Here is a 15,088-nt window from a genome sequence, read left to right as displayed (position 1 = left end):
TATAAAATTTAGACGTTTCTTTCACTGTTAAACCAGCCATCTCAGCTGAAATGATAGAACACAGACATACCCCAGGCAGCTTAAGCTTAGCTTAAAGAGTTAAGTAGCCTTAAGTCTTTAAGAATTCAGTACTGGGGGGACCTTCAAGATGGCAGAAGAGTAAAGACATTGAGATAACCTCCCTCCTCACAAATACATCGAAAATAAACCTACAAGTGGAACAACTCCTACAGAACACCTACTGAACGCTGGCAGAAGACCTCAGACCTCCCAAAAGGCAAGAAACCCCCCATGTACATGGGTAGGGCAAAAGAAAAAGGAAAAACAGAGACAAAAGAATAGGGACGGGACCTGCATCTCTGGGAGGGAGCTGTGTGAACAATGAAGAGAAAGGGAAATCTCTCCCAGCAGCCTCAGGAGCAGCGGATTAAAGCTCCACAATCAACGTGATGTACCTGCATCTGTGGAATACCTGAATAGACAATGAATCATCCCAAATTGAGGAGGTGGACTTTGGGAGCAACTGTAGACTTGGGGTTTGCTTTCTGTGTTGAATGTTTTTCTGGTTTTATGTTTATCTTAGATTAGTCTTTAGTACTTATTATCATTGTGGATTTCTTTATTGGTTTGGTTGCTCTATATCTTTTTTTTTTTTTTCCTTCCTTTTCCCCTTTTTGTGAGTATGTGTGTGCTTCTTTCTAGGATTTTGTCTGTTTAGGTTTGCTTTTACCATTTGTCTTAGGGTTCTGCCTTTGTTTCTTGTGTTTTTTTTTTTTTTCTTTCTTCCTTTTATTATGAGCCATGTGGCTGGCAGGATCTTAGTGCTCCAGCCAGGTGTTGGGCCTGAGCATCTGAGGTGGGAGGGCCGAGTCCAGGACACTGGACCACTAGAAACCTCCCAGCCCCACATAATATCAATCAGCGAGAACTCTCCCAGAGATCTTTGCCTCAACACTATGACCCAGCTCCACCCAAAGGCCAGCAAGTTCCAGGGCTTGAGGCCCCATGCCAAACACCAAGCAAGATAGGAACACAACCCCACCCATTAGCAGAGAGGTTGCCTAACATCATACTAAGTTCACACACACACCAAAACACACCACTGGCTGGAGCCCTGCCCACAAGAAGGACAAGATACAGCCCCACCCACCAGAGCACAGGCACCAGTCCCTCCACCAGGAATTTTACACAAACCACTGAACCAATCCCACCCACTGGGGGAAGACACCAAAAACAACGGGAACTACGAACGTGCAGCCTGCAAAAAGGAGACCCCAAACACAGTAAGTTAAGCAAAATGAGAAGACAGAGAAACACACAGCACATGAAGGAGCAAGGTAAAAACCCACCAGACCTAACAAATGAAGAGGAAACAGGCAGTCTACCTGAAAAAGCATTCAGAATAATGATAGTAAAGATGATCCAAAATCTTGGAAATTGAATGGAGAAAATACAAGAAACGTTTAACAAGGACCTAGAAGAACTAAAGAGCAAACAAACAATAATGAACAACACATTTACATGTCATTTACAGATGACATGATACTATACATAGAGAATCCTAAAGATGCTACCAGAAAACTACTAGAGCTAATCAATGAATTTGGTAAATTTGCAGAATACAAAATTAATGCACAGAAATCTCATGCATTCTGATACACTAATGATGAAAAATCTGAAAGAGAAATTAAGGAAACACTCCCATTTACCGTTGCAACAAAAAGAATGAAATACCTAGGAATAAGCCTACCTAAGAAGACAAAAGACCCATATGCAGAAAACTATGAAACTGATGAAAGAAATTAAAGATGATACAAACAGATAAAGAGATATACCATGTTCTTGGATTGGAAGAATCAACATTGTGAAAATGACTATACTACCCAAAGCAATCTACAGATTCAATACAATCCCTATCAAACTACCAATGGCATTCTTCACAGAATCAGAACAAAACATTTTACAATTTCTATGGAAACACAAAAGACCCTGAATAGCCAAAGCAATCTTGAGAAAGAAAAATGGAGTTGGAGGAATCAGGCTCCATGACTTCAAACTACACCACAAAGCTACAGTAATCAAGACAGTATGGTACTGGCACAAAAACAGAAATATAGATCAGTGGTACAGGATAGAATGCCCAGAGATAAACCCACAAACATACGGTCACCTTATTTTTGAAAAAAGAGGCAAGAATATACAATGGAGAAAAGACAGCCTCTTCAATAAGTGGTGCTGGGAAAACTGGACAGCTACATGTAAAAGAATGAAATTAGAACACTCCCTAACACCATACACAAAAATAAACTCCAAATGGATTAAAGAATTAAATGTAAGACCAGACACTATAAAACTCTTAGAGGAAAACATAGGAAGAACACTCTTTGACATAAACCACAGCAAGATCTTTTTTGACCCACCTCCTAGAATAACGGAAATAAAAACAAAAATAAACAAATGGGACTTAATTAAACTTAAAAGCTTTTGCAGAGCAAAGGAAACCATAAACAAGACAAAAAGACAACCCTTACCTCCGTGGTTAAATTTATTCCCAGGTATTTTATTATTACTGGTTACTGGTACAATTGTAAATTTTTTTCTTAATTTCTCTGACAGTTTGTTATTAGTGAAGAGAAAAATAACAGATTTCTGCATATTAATTGCATATACTTCAATAAAAATAAAAACAAAAATTAACAAATGGGACCTAATGAAACTTAAAAGCTTTTTTGCACAGCAAAGGAAACCATAAACAAGACGAAAAGACAACAGTCACAATGGGAGAAAATATTTGCCAGTGAAACAACAGACAAAGGGCTAATCTCCAAAATATACAAACAGCTCATGGAGCTCAATATCAAAAAAACAAACAATCCAGTTAAAAAGTGGGGGGAAGACCTAAATAGACATTTCACCAAGGAAGTCATACAGATGGGCAAGAGGCACATGAAAAGACGCTCAACATCACTAATTATTAGAGAAATGTAAATCAAAACCACAATGACGTATCATCTCACACCGGTCAGAGTGGCCATCATCAAAAAATCTACAAACACAATAAATGCTGGAGAGGGTGTGGAGAAAAGGGAACCCTCTTGCACTGTTGGTGGGAATGTAAATTGATACAGTCACTATGGAGAACAGTATGGAGGTTCCTTAAAAAACTAAAAACAGAACTACCATATGACCCAGCAATCCCACTACTGGGCTCATACCCTGAGAAAACCATAAATCAAAAAGAGTCATGTACCACAATGTTCATTGCAGCCCTATTTACAATAGCCAGGACATGGAAGCAACCTAAGTGTCCATCGACAGATGAATGGATAAAGATGTGGCACATATATACAATGGAGTATTACTCAGCGATAAAAAGAAATGAAATTGAGTTATTTGTAGAGAAGTGGATTGACCTAGAGTCTGTCATACAGAGTGAAGTAAGTCAGAAAGAGAAAAAACAAATACTGTATGCTGACACATATATATGGAATCTAAAAAAAAAAATGTTTCTCACGGACCTAGGGGCGGGACAGGAATAAAGACACAGATGTAGAGAATGGACTTGGGGACACGGGGAGGGGGAAGGGCAAGCTGGGATGAAGTGAGAGAGTGACATGGACATATATACACTACTAAATGTAAAATAGATAGCTAGTGGGAAGCAGCCGCATAGCACAGGGAGATCAGTTCGGTGCTTTGTGACCACCTAGAGGGGTGGGATAGGGAGGGTGAGAGGGAGACGCAAGAGGGAGGGGATATGGGGATGTATGTATACGTATAGCTAATTCACTTTGTTATACAGCAGAAACTGACACACCACTGTAAAGCAATTAAACTCCAATAAAGTTGTTAACAAAGAAATAAATGAACTTTGGCTACTGTCTCACACCATATCAAATATCAGTGCTAGACGGATTGTATGCCTAATGTGAATGGCAAAACAAGCTTTTAGTAGAAGAACATCTTCATAATATTGGGGCGAAGATTTATTAAACAGGACACAAAAATCCTTAACCATAAAAGAAAAGATTGGTATATTGGACTTCATAAAAATTAGTGCTTTCTGGTCTTCAAAGGTCACCATTTGGAAAGTGGAAAAGCAAACCAAAGAGAAGGTGTGTATAATAATACATCAGACCAAAACCTCATTTCATTAAAATTTAAAGAAGCCCAGCAAATCAATAGGAAAAAGACAGACAACCCAATAAATATTAACAAGTGACTTGAACAGGCACTTAACAAGTGAAGATTTCCAAATGGTTAATAAAGATATAAAAAGATATTCCATATATCATTACTTCTCAGATAGATGCATATTAAAACCACAGTAAAATACACTCTCACCATAATGGATGAAATACACACTTGCCAGAATGGCTAAAACTAATAAGGCTCATGGTACCTAGTACTTCTGAGGAGGTAGAGCAACTGGAACTCTCATACATTGTTGCTGGGAGTTTAAATTGTTACAAGCACTATTGAAAACTATTTGGCAATATCTTCCACAGCTAAATATGCATCCATCCTATAATTTAGTAGTTTTATTCTTATGTATAAACCCAAGAGAAATGAGTGCATGTGTGCACTGAAAGATGTGTACAGGAATGTTCATGGCAGCTTTACACATAAAAGCCAAAAATTATACACAGCCCAAATGTCCACCAATGGTAGAATGGATCAATTATAATATACTTATATGATGGAATACTACAGAGTAATAAAAAAAGAGCAAACTATTGTTATTGTTACATGCAACAACATAAGTGAATTTCACAGACATTATGATGATCAAATAAAACCAGACACGAAGACTAAGGAGTGTATAATTCCATTTACAGGAAGGTCAAGAACAGACAAAAGTAGAATACTTTTGTGACAGAAGTCAGAAGAGTGGCTACGTTTGAGTATGAACTGGGAGCCTCATCTTGATCTAAGTGATGGTTATATGGGTGCATATATATGTAAAAATTCATTGAGCTGTCACTTAAGATCTGTGCACTTTATACGTCATACTGCATTAAAAATATGATCACTAAGAAAAAAAAAAAAAAAAGCAAGACTGTCCTCAGATGCTGTGTGGAATGGTGAGAACATTTAAAATGCCAGAGAAAGAAAACTGCCAAGCAGGGAGCAAATGATTTGAACTTGTCCTGGATTATCTAGAGAAGTCTTGGACATGCAGAATTGTCAGCTGTGCAGACTTTCATGACTAATCAAGCTCCCCAGAAAACTAAGGAAGAAAAATCTGTAATAATATGACTAACTGCACCAGAGTGACTTAGAACATATCCACGTAGTGCTGTTTGTTCCTAATTTATTCACATTCAGCGTTGATTTAGTACTGAGTGCTTTAGAAACTATTTAAAGAGTTAAGCATGACTGAAAGGGTCTATTTTGATATTAGTAACATACATATAGTCAACTATACCCACTTCATCTCCATAATATTTGAAAGATATAATATATGTATGTATATGTATTCATGTATATAAAGTTAAGAAATATGTGTATGTATTTGTACATTTATATATACAAAGCTAGGTATATATACATATTTCTACCCACACAGAAATAGGTGATATATAGGAAACTATGGCAGAAAGATCTTTAGCTATACCAGAAATAAATAAGTATGGAGAACCACCACAAATTAGTGAAATCTGTTCTATAAAATACCAGTAAGGAAATCATGCTTGCATTATTGCTAAACACAAGCAGTAAGTGGAACAAAATGTAGCGCACTTAATGCAGCTCTATACAGAAGCTGCTATAATGGCTAAAACATTTTTATTTACAAATATATTGCAATCAATATTTTATATATTAACGTAAATAAGTGTATCTTATGCTAGAGAAGGAATTGAAAAAAAAAGGTTGCTGCCTTTAAAAGGATAAATTGTTGTAATTCTCTTGTATTTGTGGTTATTATATGGTAAAGGAAAATTTCAAACCAGTCTTTTCAGTCAGGTAAGGCACACCTGCATTAATACTATGTATTTATCTATCATTTATACTCTCTGGAAACTCTGTGAAAAGTCTACAATGCTGGATAACAACAATATGGATTCTTATCTGACTAAATCAATCTTCTGAGAACGGCATAATTAACTTCACTTAATGAGAAGGGGAATACCTTTATTTTGACCATATTTTAGAATCTCTTCCTTCCAACGCCAGCATAATTAAAGGAGACCACTTACTCAGAGACACACAGAGTAAGATAAACAGATTGCAGTGTGGGGATTTAGGAGAGGCATGAAGTACTTCCTTTTCGCAAGTTAATACTTCTGTTTCATGGATTGACAGGCCAATGGTAGGTTTATTTATAAAGCCATTTTCTATTCCCCACATCTAAGTTTCTGTAGGAAAATAATGCACATAGTTCTTACAAAATCATCTTCTGCTCATCTAATTCAAGATCTGTCCTCTTTTATTGAGAGAAGAAATTATCAAAATGTGAACGTCTAAAATTAGTGGTGTATAATTGATAGCCTAATTCTTTCTTAATTATAGGTGTGTTACAGTGGCGCTATAATTAGGCAAGAACAGCAGCTCCAAAACGAGTCAGACTTTACCTTTCACTCTATATGAGGATGTACACAGGTTCCGAGAGCAGAAAACTCTGGAAAAGGAAGATGCAGGCTCTATTTCCTCACACCTCTTGTTGGTTACAAGATTGTCCCCTATTTCCTCTCTCTAGCACAACAAAGTAAATATTCCATTCATATTTGTTTTACCGATGATCACTTAAAGAACATATAGATTTTTAAATTAGAAAATTTACAGCTTAAATTGGAATTCTAAAACTAATGCACACACGCTGACTTCCCTAAAAAAATATTAACATAGGGCTTCCCTGGTGGCGCAGTGGTTGAGAGTCCACCTGCCGATGCAGGGGACGCGGGTTCGTGCCCCGGTCCGGGAGGATCCCGCATGCCGCGGAGCGGCTGGGCCCGTGAGCCATGGCCGCTGGGCCTGCGCGTCCGGAGCCTGTGCTCCGCAACGGGAGAGGCCACAACAGTGAGAGGCCCGCGTATCGCTAAAAAAAAAAAAAAAAAAATTAATATAACCCATAATTATTAAATTATGTACCTGAAATCTGATTTAAAAAATCTTTAGATTTAAATTGAGTAATTATCATCCTAACGATGACAAAACAGATTCCTATAAATGAGATGAAATATTCTTCTTATAATTTGATATAAGATGCTTTCATCCCTTCAAAGATGTATCTTTAGTTAATTATCATTAATGTATCATTAGTTAATACTGGGACAAAAGACTAGGCTCTCAGAACTCCGAATTCTGTTTTAAAACTGGCCCTTTAATCTCTAAATGGTCTTAAACCAGTTATTTTTCCATCTTTTAGTTAGTTATACATCTTTAAAATTCAGACAGTGACCACCTTCTCCAATCAGTTTCTCCAATGGCTAAATCCAAAGCTCCTGCTGTGATAAAATCAGAAAGTTGACTTTCTGATAGACACTGTGATAGTAGAAAGTTTATAATAATATAAATGATAAAACCCCTCTTCATAAACAGCATAAGAAACAAAAAACTATCAGTAACGCCAAATGAAGCCATATTAGGAAACATAAGGTAACTGTTAGAACGTTAAGTATTAGCAACTGGTAAAAGTTGTGTCTTCCACGTGTAATGAGCTGTCTCAGGCATTAGAGTAAGTATTAAATATAAGAGACGGCCAGAGAACAAAAAGCACAGTACCTGTCCTCAGTCTGGGGCCAGCCCACTCCCTCTGCATCCCCACTCCTGGAGGATCAGGCACCACGATGGTCAATCTCCCATCACTCACCCTGTCCTGCACCCACCTTCCAGGAGCCCCAAACGCCCCTGAGGTTAGAGGACAGTTGAGACAGAGGACGACCCAAGTGTGTGGTGAATGTTAATTTTAGGAACAGAAGCAAGGAGCATTTCCTTTGCGCCTCTTTCCACCGTAAGCTTAGAAATTCAACCAGACTACTGCTAATAGACAGATTGTAGAATATAACCTAGGTTTTAAGGGGAAAAATGAAAATCAATTATATTTTGCCTTTATAATATCTATGAATTAGCTTCAGCTCATCCAATACGTTTAGAATAACGCTCTATAAGAGAAATTCTTTTTTTTACAAAAAGGAATTTGTTACTCAATTTCCATATACTAAAGCAATAAACTCTGTGGGGAAAGGTATGAGATGCGATGGCTACTGCTGCAAGCCAGAGTATCTCTGGAAACACCTCAGAGAGTCAGAAGCACAATTAAGATTGCCCTCGCTATTGTCACCGTGGTACCCAATTATCCAACATTAATACAGTTAGAAAAACTATTCAAACTTACTCAATTTAGCAGCACCTTTTTATTTAACCCAACTTTTAAAGAAACATACCTTTTGTACATACTTTCCCAAATCACAGCCATGCCATGTTTTAATGGTGGGATTAACAGGCATGCTCCTATTCACTTTGGCGATGTGTGCTCTTCCATTAGCCTCCCTTCACTGGTACAAACAGAATGAACAGTGTGGCTTTTAAGTACTTTTGAGCCCACACCTTCCTTCTCTAGATAAGGAGTAGCTGACTGCTATGCTATAGCACTGAGACCTAGCCAAGGTCATGCATCAACAATTCCTTCTGAAGGTATATTGAGAGGAACTGTGAGGCCCTGTCTGGATTTCCACCATTATAATCCTCTAACATGACATACGCCAACACGGAGGTGACCGAAACACAGCAGGAGAGCAGCAAAGTAAATCCGGAGGAAGGAAGGAAAAACAGTGTACGGAAAGCACTCTTTAGGAGTAAAAGTCCTCAGCACACTTGTTATCTGCTGGAATTTGGTCAAGTCCTCACATGTATCCGAGCTTAAATTTAATAACGCACAACATGCAAACAAAAGTGATCGCCCCAACTATCAGACAGAAATACTGTGAGATTCAGAGATGACGCATAAGAAACTGCTTTGGGAAACTATACGCATAAAGGTTATCAGGTTGCCTAAATACTCACATCACTTCTCTATTATGCTAGGGAAGGAAAGCACCACAATCCTATATAGGCGCATGGCACCCCACAGATATGTCAGCGTGTGTGCACGCGTGCATGTGTGTGTGTGTGAGTGTGTGTGTGCGCTGCACATGGGGACCATGGTCTCCATGGTGTTACTGAGCTGAAACACAAGAGTAGCGGCATCCTTTGCCCAGAGTCACACAGCCTTCTCACCCTGTCTCCTGGGGAATTTGCATATTCTAATCAGGAAATCTTGGCATCCCGCTGATTAAGGCGCGTGTTTCTATGATCGAGTTCAGGTACACTGAAAAGCTCTGAGATCCTGAAAGTGCAGTTGCTGAGCACAGTTGGTCCTCTCGTTGTCCAAACAAGCTAACGAGAGTAACTCTCAACAGACAGTGTCTGGAAACAATTAAGGTTATTTCCGTCAATATAAGGAGCACTAAGTAAACCATATGATCTAACAAGTCTCTGCCTCATTCTCAGGGCTCATTTACTTCAAGAGCGTGGAATACCAATAAAATATACCAGTAAAATAGAAGCAAGACCTATCGGGACACAAACAATTTAAAAATGTTTCAAACTACACTTCTAATTGAGAATCATGCGATATTCTAATCTATTTTAATAGGTCCACTGTTATGATCAGGCTAGAGCACTGTGTTATATTAAGAGTATTGCAACTATTTTCAGAAGTAGCAGTAAATTGTCATTAGTAACAAATCTGCATTACAACATTCATACGCAGCATCAAAGTCAAAGTACCCGCTGACAGATGGACCACGCTCTCAGCTTACGTCGCGGTACCTAGTGGAAGAGTCAAGGTCCTGCCCACCCCACGTACAGCCAAGTTATTTTCTGTTGTCAGCCGTCTGACAACACCACTTTTTCTCCCGTGATATCTGGAGCACAACTGATGTTATTTGGAAAAGAGACCAGTGGCAATGCAGAAGGAGACAGTCTTCAAATTACAGTCTACTACTTCAACTGGAAGTTGAAAGTCCTAAATCCTAATGCAGAAGTAAACTGGCCTGGATCTCACTCAAAGTTAGGCACACCCAAAGATGGACTATCAGAGATCATCATATGCTCCGTGTTTGGCTTAATGTCAATACCAAAGTTTATCTGCTATATTTAAGTGTTTTAATAGAATGAGTTCTTATAGAGAGATAATAGTATAATGAAAGAAAGTTATACCAACATCAGCCTCTGGACTGGTGCCCATAAACAGAGACCATAATAAGGCCACAGATCTTTTAAAACTAAAATACATTTAATAGACACGTTGTAATTATGATTCCCATTTTAAAAGTCAAGAAGTTGAAGGCCTTTGTTAGCCTTTTCTTGGAGGGTTTAACAGAAAGTTTGGAATTTCCACATATGAACACAATCTGTTTCCTGACTTAGAATTAACATAACGGATTGGAAAGTGAGTTTTCAACTGTAAATTATGTAAGATAGATGGAAGTCATGCTTTAACATAAAACGAAGTACCACATCCTTTTCTTTTAAAAATAATCACCTAAATTTAACTATACTTTGCTTCAATTTTGTTCCAAAAAGACAATCAATTTTTTTTTAAAACTAGATTTCTTAGCAACAAAGTGTTTTTCTCCGAAGGAGTCAGGAATCAAACAAAAGGATAGACATAGTGCTAAGTATAGCGGTAGGGGAGGGAGCAGGGTAAAGTCAAGGTTAAAAACAGACATAGAAAACAAACTTATGGTTACCAAAGGGGAAAGGGCAGGTGGGATAAATTAGGAGGTTGGGATTAACATACACTCTACTCTCTACTATATATAAGATAGACAACCAACAAAGACCTACTGTATAGCACAGGGAACTCTACTCAATATTCTGTAATAAGCTAAATGGGAAAAGAATTTGCAAAAGAATAAATTATATGTATAACTGAATCACTTTGCTGTACACCTGAAAGTAACACAACATTGTACATCAGCTATAGTCCAATATAAAATAAAAATTAAAAAAAAACAGAAATAGAATTAGAGACAGGGAAGGAAGTTACCTGCACACAGCACTTTCATGTAGACCATGGGAGGAGGGGCAAGGGGGCACAAAGTTTAATTACAAGAACAAAATCGGAAGTTAGGAAGCAGAATCTCTTACCCTGAAAAATTCCTTAGTGGAGCCAGAGTCTAACGTTCCATAAGCAATTTCTGTTTGCTTAGAGAGATCCTCCGCACTTTCAATGGGAGATACCATCCTCTCCACGGTCAGGAAGGCAGCTAAGTTAGCCGTGTAGGAGGAGATTATGATCAGGGTAAAGAACCACCAAACTCCTCCAACAATGCGCCCGGACAGGGATCTGATAACAAGTACGAAATGGATTTGTAAAGCGAAATGAATGACCTCGTAAGAAAACAAGTTAGCAGTATTATGCAAATATCGATTTATAGGGAAATATTTAATTTTATACTTTTCAATATACCTGCGAGTTGATGACACTTGAAATGATTAAACCTTCTGGGCAAGGAGTACAGATTTGCTAGATTTGATGAGACAGCCAGAGGCAGAACTTCAGATTCCTGAGATTCTTTCATAGTTATCATGGCCAAAGAGTTTATGGTATGAAATATCGTAACAATCAATTTCAAGAAATGTGCAAATAATCTATCCAATGCTCATACTACTTTATCTACTCATGACATAAGTAATCGAACAATAGAATCTAAGATCAACAGCAAAACTCAGAACAATGTTGACAAGCAAAATCAAATATCAATATAAAGGAGTATGTACCACAGATATGGCTTTAAACACTGAAGAAACCCTCCTTTTAATCCAGCCAATGAAGTTCCAAAACCCTCAAAAAAGGTCCAAAATTTCATTAGGTATTCTTTTGTGTGCAGAAACATAGGTTTTAGATACAGTACAAGATTAAAATGGAAAATAGTGATACTACAAAGTATGACACAAAATATTATTCTTAATGAATAAATATTATTCTTAATGAATAAAACTCTGATGCTTCAGGGCATGGACAGCTATGACCCTGTTTTTTTGTGCCTCCTGCTTAAAAAAAAAAAGAAAACTCAAGGAGAACAAATTAGACATGTAAAAGTTTGCCAAGATGTAAATTCCTAGTTGAAATATAATAACAATATTTCTGTGACCATAAATTCTTACTTAAAATACTTTTCAAAAGCTTAATTGATTCCCAGTAATTTACTGGTAGATAAACCCTAGGTAGATAAATGTAGACATGTAGATACAGAAAGAGATACATAGGGTATTATTTGGTAAGATTTGGTGAGGTTCTACATATAATGGTATTTGAGTAGTATTAACACACCAGTATAATAACTTTTTCTTTTTTGTTAATAACTCTGTTATGCCTAAAAATTAAACCTTCTACAGTGAAGAGGTAACACTTCTAAAAATTTAAATCATGAAAATGTGCCAATTTATGACCTAAACTAAACCTCCTAAACTAAACTAAATATAAAGAAATATTTTTGATGAAACATAGACACTACATCAAATTATTAGATCGTATTTGTAGAATAAACTACTCAAGCAGTCAAGAAAAGGGGTGAAGCTAAAAGTAAAGATTTTTTAGATAAAAACATCTGCAGCTAAAATAAAAGAGAAAAAGAGAGAGAGCACACAAGCAATGAAAAAATAATAATAATATAATTAAGAGCCTTTACCAGTCTCTAAGAGTTGCAAAGAATGAAACAAATATGATAGAATGGAAAAAAGTTAAACAAGTCTCACTTATATTCTGAAAAGGATATTAAATACATTTTGATTTTGGAAAAACCCTATGTAGACACAGCCACTCTCAAAATGTTCACTATTTATTCCATCACAATGGAAGGTATAATTGTATGACATGTAACCTGTACTGAAGAGGGTAGATTCAGTATCTGCCTACTCACAGCCCTTAAAACAAAACGATTGCATGGTAATTGCTTTTGATACTATACATTTCAGGTTTATTTGTAATATATTTGAGAATCATTTTTATAAGTCATTCTGTTCTAGCTGTAAATTAATTAAATATGCCAGTTTATTTACAGTGTGTGAGATAACCCCCAAAATTTATTTGACTTGTGCATTATTCAAAACAGAAAATTCTTGAGCAATTTATTATTTACTTGTAAGTGTTTTCAAAGGATCAATTATGATTCTGGAGTTCCTGAGAAATTTTATGCAGAGGAGCAAATTCAATATTATGTTTCATGGTGACAGACAAAAATGTTTTTCTAATTAAAAATAAAACGTTCATCTCTCAGTATCTGCACTAACGGAGCAAATAAATGCACATATTCTGCCATTTCTTTTAAATTTCTATTAAATAATTATTTTAAGAATGAAAATTTTTAATCATTTTAATCCTTTAAGGATATTGGGGGGGAAAAAAAGAAGAAGAAAACCGGAGAATAAGAGTCAACTTTACAACGTTTTGCTCTCATAATTCTTTGGTCCTAGTCTCCACAAAACTACAGTTAACGTATTCTAAACTTAATTTCAGGCAATGACCAATTCAGTTCAATAAACCATTCTATATTAAAATTTAAATGTGTTCTACTCATATAAATAATAGAGTTCCATACCATATTTTACTTGGAAAAAGTTGATAAATATCGTTTAAAATATACAAAGAGCATCTCTAAAGTGATCTGTGGATTTCATACATTATTATTAAGATTTGTTAGGTACTAAGCTGCTCTATTCTTTCCTAATCTAGAGTTACCATCATTGCATTCTAAAAAATGATAGTTTGGTTCATTTAAAAAACTCCTTGAATTTCCCAATATTAGGTAGTAAGTTCAATTGGTAAATGCACATATACCATAAAGTGAAAGATACATATGCTTGAAAATTTTAATGAAGTGAATTTTGCTTATATATATATGTATATATCTATTGATATATATTCTGTGGCCAAAAAAATGCTAACAAGGAAAAATATGCTATCTAAAATTGATACATCTTACCAGGAAATAAAAATGATTACATGTGGAAGTTTAGTGAGTCATGACTCATGAAAGAAATCACAAATGAAGAAAAAAGATAATATTTTAGGAAGCAGGCTTGTTGAAAATTAGAATGTCACTATGTCATGGTGGACCCTGGGAAAACACAGATTGTTAAATGTCCCTTGTGCCCCAGCTCCTATATGTCAATATGTTTTCTGCTCCTAGACAAGCACTGGAGGCCAGAACCTTCAGAGCCCTGGTGCATGAGGAGCGGGGCAAACAAACCTGGGTCCATCGATGGGAACCCAGGTCGATATGTCCTGTGTCCTAAGGAACCTTCACATGCTTCTCCTGCTGATTCAAAAGGCAGAGCATAGTTTGTGGAACCTTAGGATAACTGCCTGATATCTCAGGACTATGGCAACATCATACTTCAAGAGTCTTCTTACCAAAGATGAATCACTTCATTATTATTATGAGCCACAGTGTTCTCTGAGATTCCAATCTGGTTAGTATTTTCCTCCTTCATCATTAGAAACTTCTCTTTATGCCTTTAAGTTCAATCAGATCAACTATAGAGATGAAACTATGAATCTTATATGTTTTGTCAGAGGTCATAATTATATATATATATATAGTATGTAATAATTATTATTATATGCTATACATTAAAATTATATATCTCTCTATATATGCAATGCAAGTACCATTGATAGAGTTCTAATTTAGTGCAGTTCCATAGAGAAGCCACAGGGAATTTGATGGAATTACAATTGTTCAAATCCGTAAAATTCATAAGAATGTGCCCTGCTATCTGAGAAGTAGGTCGTTGATAATTTCTGCATACATGATATATTCCCTTTATCTTGATGGGTGTAGTATACAGAAAAGATGGCGGAAGATACAAAATTTTGAGCTTCACATATAGGTTTTTGAAATTAATCACTTCTTATCCCCAAAGTGCTCAAAAACTAACAATAATGAAATAGTATTTAAGAAGCCATTGCCTCAGTTATTAAGATACCCATAGACTCAAAGGAGGGTAATTGAGCCCAAATTAAAATGTGCCGGTAGATCGATAATCATATAGGCTTTAAATGTGAAAGCAGTCTCATTAGGAAAAGTATGATTTA

The 15,088-nt window shown here is 36.4% G+C and overlaps 1 protein-coding gene across 5 annotated transcripts in view; it reads right to left on the bottom strand.

The window, feature by feature from the left end:
- Positions 1–15,088, bottom strand: part of GRIA2 (glutamate ionotropic receptor AMPA type subunit 2) — a 156,188-nt gene that overhangs the window by 22,570 nt on the left and 118,530 nt on the right. For all 5 annotated transcript variants that reach the window (XR_004481470.2, XM_004266167.3, XM_049709024.1 and 2 more), the window contains exon 12: positions 11,137–11,335. Coding sequence is in view for 4 of the 5 variants with exons in the window: in XM_004266167.3 (XP_004266215.1) it covers positions 11,137–11,335 (199 nt within the window). In the remaining variant the exon portion in view is untranslated. The remainder of the gene's footprint in view (positions 1–11,136; positions 11,336–15,088) is intronic.

The sequence above is a fragment of the Orcinus orca genome, chromosome 4, assembly GCF_937001465.1.
Source record: "Orcinus orca chromosome 4, mOrcOrc1.1, whole genome shotgun sequence".
Taxonomy (NCBI): Eukaryota; Metazoa; Chordata; class Mammalia; order Artiodactyla; family Delphinidae; genus Orcinus; species Orcinus orca.
The sequence above is the reverse complement of the archived record's forward strand: the minus strand, read 5'-3'. Positions and strand labels throughout refer to the sequence as shown.